The sequence below is a fragment of the Ooceraea biroi genome, chromosome 3 (assembly GCF_003672135.1).
Source record: "Ooceraea biroi isolate clonal line C1 chromosome 3, Obir_v5.4, whole genome shotgun sequence".
Taxonomy (NCBI): Eukaryota; Metazoa; Arthropoda; class Insecta; order Hymenoptera; family Formicidae; genus Ooceraea; species Ooceraea biroi.
Window position 1 is genome coordinate 5,287,225 of NC_039508.1, and position 6,244 is coordinate 5,293,468.

Below are 6,244 nucleotides of genomic sequence, written 5' to 3' on the forward strand. Positions count from 1 at the left end.
CCTACGAGGCATCGCCTGGGGGGTCCGGATTGTGCCCGCAATAACAGCGGGCGCAAAAAGAAGGGAAGAAGGGCAGCGGCGGAGGGGTCGGGGACATCTAATGCCCCCGTTACACCCGCCCCGAAGCCCAAACCCCCCTCGAGACAGGCGGAGGAGCGGGGCGCTGCGACGGAGGAAACTCCAATGGAGCAGCGCCCCCCCCAAACGACCCCGAGCAGACCCCGGGGTGGGAGGAGGAGCAAAGGGGACTGCCGGGGATTTGGCCCTCCTGGCAGCAACGCCCACGACCGGCGACACGGGGGAGGAGGGTTCGCCCCCTCCCCCCACCGAGGAAGCTGAAACCGGGGCGGACAACGCCGCCCCCCCTACCGAGAAGGCTGACCTGGAGGAGGTTGTAATGGCCGATCAGTAATGGCCCTACACCTCCTCCAGACCAACCTAAACCACGCCCGCCGGTCTCAAGACCTGTATGTCCACAGCCTGGCGGAGCTTGGTTTCGGGTTGGGGATCGCGGCGGAGCCATATCACGTGCCCGTCGGCCACCCACACTGGGCCGCCGATGGGCGTGGCTCCGTCGCGATCACATGGTGCCCCGCCGCGGGCTCCCCCCTATGACTCTGATTGAGTCCGGGGGGGGGTTCGTGGCGGTCGCGTGGGGAGACGTCGCCGTGGTCGGCTGCTACGCGTCTCGGGCAATGGGCCTCGCCGAATTCGAGGAATACCTGGATCGGGTGGGGGAATGCGTGAGTACGCGCCTTCTCCCCCGCCCAGTCCTGATCGCGGGGGACTTCAACGCAAAGTCTTGCGTTTGGGGTTCCCCGCGGTCGGACGCCAGGGGCGAGGCCCTCGTCGATTGGGCGGCGACTCTGGACCTGTGTGTCCTGAACACAGGCTCGGAGAGCACCTGCGCGCGGTGGCAGGGGGAGTCAATTGTTGACTTGACTCTGGCCAACCTTACTGCTGCACGCAGAGTGTCGGGGTGGAGGGTGGAGTCGGGCCTGGAGACATTGTCGGACCACGTCTACATCTCCTGTCTCCATGGCCCTGACTCCGCCCCCAGGGACGAACCCACCCCCTCGCCGCCCGGCCGGAGGCGGCCGACCACGGCGATGGAAGATTAAAGAAATGTGCGGGGACACGCTGATCGCTAGTCTCCTCGCGGCGACATGGCCGGACAGAAGTCCGGTCGAAGACGTGGAGGAGGAGGCCTCCTGGCTTCGGGGCATAGTCACGGACGCGTGCGACGCGTCGATGCCCCGAGCCGGAAGGCCCCCAGGCCGGCGGGCCGCATACTGGTGGTCGGGGGAGATTGCCGAACTTCGGCGCTCCTCCGTCCGCGCCAGGAGGCGCTTTTTGCGCGCCCGCCGGTCAGGGATTGCCGCGAGGATCGACAATGCCTATGGGGAGTACCGTACGGCGAGGTACTCCCTAAGGCAAGCGATCAGCCGGGCCAAGGACGGGGCCTGGGACGATCTCCTCCGGAGTATAAACAAGGACCCGTGGGGGCGCCGCTACAAGCTTGTTATGGGCAAGCTCCGCCCTTGGGCGCCCCCGATCACGGAATCCCTACCTCCGCAGGTGAGGGAGGCTATTATCGACGCCCTCTTCCCAGCGGGAGAGGGCGTTCCACCCCTCACCGAGGACCGGCCTCGCGAGCACGAGGCTAACGAGGTCCCGGAGGTTACTCCGGAGGAGATGGCCGGGTGCCAGAAGGGGCTAAGGGGCAACAAGGCCCCGGGCCCCGATGGTATTCCCGGCAAGGCTTGGGTCCAGGCCCTCGAGGTCTGTTCCCGCACATGAGGCAGCTGTTCAGCAGTTGCCTCAGGAAAGGTAGGTTCCCCCCATCTTGGAAGAGGGCCAAATTGGCCCTCATTCCTAAGGGGAAAGGCAAGCCCGCGGACGAGCCTTCCGCGTACCGGCCGGTGTGTCTGCTGGACGAGGCGGGAAAAATGTTTGAGCGAGTGGTGGCTTCCCGCATCGTCCGGCATCTGTCCCGGAATGGTCCGGGACTTAGTGACGGGCAGTACGGCTTCCGTGAGGGCCGTTCGACCGTGGACGCGATCAAGCGCGTCAGGTCCCTCACGGAGGCCGTAACCGCGGCTGGGGAGGGAGTTGCAGTCGCTGTGAGCATTGATATACGCAATGCTTTCAACTCCCTCCCCTGGAACGCCGTGGTGGAGGCGATGCGCCATCATCGCCTCCCTGCCTATCTGGTGGACACCGTCCTGGACTACTTCCGGGACAGAAGAATGGAGTACACCGGCCGGAACGGTGAAACACGCTGAAGGCTGTTGACACGCGGGGTTCCGCAGGGGTCCGTGCTGGGCCCGTTGTTGTGGAACCTCGCGTTCGACAAAGTACTGCGGGCTGCCTTGCCCCCGGACTGCCACCTAGTGTGCTACGCGGACGACACACTGGTGGTGGCCGGGGCCCCTGGATGGGGGGAAGCGATACGGATGGCCAACTGGGCGGTGGCATGCGTGGTTCGCGCCATACGCGCCCTGGGTCTGGAGGTCTCGCCGCACAAGTCGGAGGCCGTCTTCTTCCACGACGGCCTCCGCGGTGCACCGCCTCCAGCCCAGATCATGGTGGGGAACGTCCCTGTCCCGGTGGGGCCCAGTATTAAGTACTTGGGCCTCACACTGGACGGCCGCTGGTCGTTCGAGGACCACTTCGTGGAGTTGGCCCCCCGGTTGGAGCGGTTAGCGGCGGCAACCAGCCGCCTGATGCCCAACCTGGGGGGCCCGAACGAGAAGGCTCGCCGCCTATACGCGGGAGCGATCCGGTCGGTGGCCCTGTCCGGGGCACCGGTGTGGGCGGACGATTTGGCGGTCACCAGCCGGGCGGAACGGGCCGTCCGGCACTTCGAAAGAAGGGTGGCCGCCCGTGTCGCCCGTACGTACTGGACCGTTTCCCATAGGGCGGCGACGGCACTGGCCGGCACCCCCCCCAATCGCCCTGCTGGCGCCCGCGTACGCGGACGCGTACGAGCGGGTGCGGCAGGCGCGGGAAAGGGGTGCCCGTTTAACGGCCAGGGCCAAAGAGGTCCTTGGACGACAGGCGAGGCAACAGGCGCTGCTTGCATGGCAGCGCCAATTGTCCGACCCGACAATCCGGTCGGGTCGGCGGGTTGCCGAGGCCGTCCATCCCTGCCTGGCTGAGTGGCTGGACAGGGATCGGGGCGGAGTGACGTTCCGCATGGCTCAGGTGCTCTCCGGACATGGGTGCTTCGGGGAGTACCTGAGCCGTATAGGGCGCGAGCGCGGACCGCGCTGCCACCACTGCGGCGCGGACCAGGACACGGCGCAGCACACGCTGGAGGCGTGCCCGGCGTGGGCGGAGAGGCGCCGTGTCCTGGTCAATGAGATCGGCGGTGACCTCTCCCTCCCGGCGATCGTACGCGAGATCGTTGGGAGCGAGAGGTCCTGGAAGGCTTTCTCCTCCTTCTGCGAGGAAGTCATCTCGCGGAAGGAGGAAGCGGAAAGGACGCGGCAGGCGGCCGATCCTGCCCCGCGGCGGGGCGGAAGGGGGGCGAGGGACGTCGGCAGACGGCGGCGGCGGCGGCCGCCCAGCTGACCTCGCCGGGGGGGTCAGGTTTAACTCCCCCTCACCCCCTCTAAGAGGAACGAGGCGGCAAACCTGGAAGAGGGGGACGGGGCCACGCGTACAAGTGGCCCCCTCCCGGGTTAGGAGGCGGGGCCGGCACAGCCTTAAGCTGTGTCGGCGTCTTTTGGGGGGACGGGGGTATCGGGCGGGTGACAGAGCACCTTTATCGAAGTGCTCTGGGGGGTAGGTCTGTGTGTGGTACACAGGCCGTCCCCACGCCGGGCCGGCGGGGCATCTGCCCGGGCCTGCGTTCACTCGCCCGATACAACACGGCATTGCATCCGGCAATGTCGTGTGCGCGGCGGGTCCACGGTGGGGGCTGGGAGCCTGGCCATCGGCCAGGCGCCCGGGGAGTGGTCGGCGGGGTATTTGCCCGGGCCACTCTCGACACGACGTCCTTGGACGTCGTGCCCCCTACGGTGAACTGGTGGGATGGGAGGGCGAGAGCTGTTTTGGGATGGACAGCCCTCGCCCTACAAAACCCTCCTCTATGATAGGGGGTCCCTGTGGAGCGGAGAGTTGCCACGCTCCATGGGGTGGGACGGGCCCGCATTTGCTGGCACGCGTTACCGCAGCGCGTGGGACCGTATACTTGGTGGGGGAAGCCCGAAGAATCCGCACGCGGTTCTGGGCTTCCCCATAACAAACACCAGGGGTGGCAACTGGAGGTGGTTTTAGTGAGTACGAGTCTCACACTCCCCTTGCGCTCCGCCCAAGGGGCGCAAGGGGGCCCATGACGGGTTAGGTTTCCCTCAGGGGCCTGCTACGGTGTAGCAGGTACGGGAATTGACGTTCCCGGGGGCACCCGAGTCATGGTATGAGTGTATGAATGAATGGGCCCCGGTCGGCCCGCTGTGGATATTCCCCGCAGACTAGCCAAGGGGGGAGTAGTAGGCCCCCCGACCGTGCCGCTCGTTGCCGACCAGGTACCAGGCCTCTTTTCCCCGGGGGGTCGGGCAGTGCACCCGGCGTCGCGGGGCGAATGCGGAACGTGGGAGCCCGCTGGGTCGACCGCCGGGGGCTTGCCCCTGGCGATCGGCCCGGCGGGGACGCCCTGTGGTGGGGCGCCGTCGGCGGCGGGCGGAGGTTCGGAGCCAATGCGGGGGTTGAAGCGTCGGTGCCGGGCGGGGGAGCGGGGGAGCACTCGGCCAGTGTCTCCCCATAACCGCGTGGCTGCCAGGCGGTGGCGAGTGCACTAGAGCCGTCCGGGTCGGGGCCGTGTAGGACCCCGTTCGGATCGGGGCCTGCACGGCGTCGCCGGACGTAAAGCCCCAAAATTTTGTATCGGGGGCCGGCTTCACCGGTAACCCCACCCTCTTTCGGCTCTCGGTGGGACTAGGGTTGGCCACCCGAAAACCGCCTCTCGGCTGTCCCACACTTCATTAGGGTAAATTTACCGGGGGAAGGCTCCCCACTGCGGTGGGGACGCCATGATGGCCGAACCCGAAGAATTTACCACTGCAACATGGATTCTGCAATTTCTTTTTCCGGGGTAACGGGGGGGAAGACGGGCGCGGAAGCGCCGGAGGGCGTGGAGGAGGAGGCGTGGGAGTCGCCTCGAGAGGTGGTGGTGGTTTCGGACGTTGAGGAGGGGGTCTCGCTAAGGGCCATTTTGGACCCGGCGGCGGCCTCCTCCTCCGCGGCCGACGGTAGCCGCGGGGGCACGCGACGGCCGCGGACCCGCCAAACGGCGAGGAGGGGGGATCGAGCGCGCGATCGGGCAGTCGGGCCGGTCGGGTAGCCGGGATAGTTCCCGGACTCGGCTGCCTCACCACGTGCGACGTGGCGTCCCTGCCGGGGGACGTCGACACCGACGCGTCGGCGAGCGAAACGGGGAGGAAGCGCAAGCGCGGGAGGCCCCCTACCACCGGGGAGTACGTCGGCCTGGCGGAGGCCAAGCGCGCCGCCAGGGAGGAGGAGCGACTGTCGAGGGAGTGGGAGCGGGAGAAGGAAGTCCTCGCCTCCATTCCCTCGCCAGCCGACAAGAGGGAGCGCGACTCCTGGGAAGTCCAGGTGGAGCGCTTTCGGGAGTGCCCGTCACCCGACATCACCGCTCGGGTGATGGAGCACCTCGAAACCGTGGTGAAGGTCGCAAGAACTCGGGCCACCTTCAGGGCCCTATGTCAGGGCCCTGAAGGAGGCCGCGGCGGGCATCAGGGCGGCGCTCACCGTCACTGCTGAGAGGAGGGGCGCCGGAGCCCCTTCTCTCAGCACGGAGAACGCCGCCCTGAGGGGGGAGGTGGAGTCCCTCAAGTCGCAGGTGCGCGAACTGAGGGACACCATCTCCCTCATGGGACGGGCGACCGCGGGGGACAGGGGGGAGAGCCAGCGGGCGGCTGAATCCCCCGTCCTGCGCGTCAGGGGGCGGAGGCTGGTGACTCCGCCGAGGAGCCCGGCGACGTCGGAGGCAGGACTCCGGACCGAGACCACCCCGCAGAAGGGGGGAGGTCCTCCCGCCGAAAGGGAGGACCCCCTGGTCGCCATGGAGGCCAGAATTATGGCCTCCATGGGGACCATGGTCTCGCGGATCGTCGCGGAGGCGGTGGCGCCCCTGGTGAGGCGCGGCGCGAGAGAGGGAGCGGAGCCGACCTCCCAAACAGGACCGGAGGAGCCAGGCAACGGCGGGACGGCAAAGAAG

The 6,244-nt window shown here is 67.7% G+C and overlaps 2 protein-coding genes across 2 annotated transcripts; both read left to right on the forward strand.

Annotated features, from left to right (window-relative positions):
• Positions 1–1,125: 1,125 nt before the first annotated feature.
• LOC113561686 lies at positions 1,126–1,800 on the forward strand. The gene has a single exon (XM_026968478.1). It carries the CDS (start codon positions 1,126–1,128, stop codon positions 1,798–1,800), a length of 675 nt encoding a protein of 224 aa, XP_026824279.1.
• A 631-nt stretch (positions 1,801–2,431) lies between these two features.
• Positions 2,432–3,943, forward strand: LOC105280829. Its single transcript, XM_026968479.1, has 2 exons — positions 2,432–2,838; positions 2,876–3,943. Exons 1-2 carry the CDS (start codon positions 2,457–2,459, stop codon positions 3,574–3,576), a joined length of 1,083 nt encoding a protein of 360 aa, XP_026824280.1. The 5' UTR covers positions 2,432–2,456; the 3' UTR covers positions 3,577–3,943.
• Positions 3,944–6,244: the final 2,301 nt, after the last annotated feature.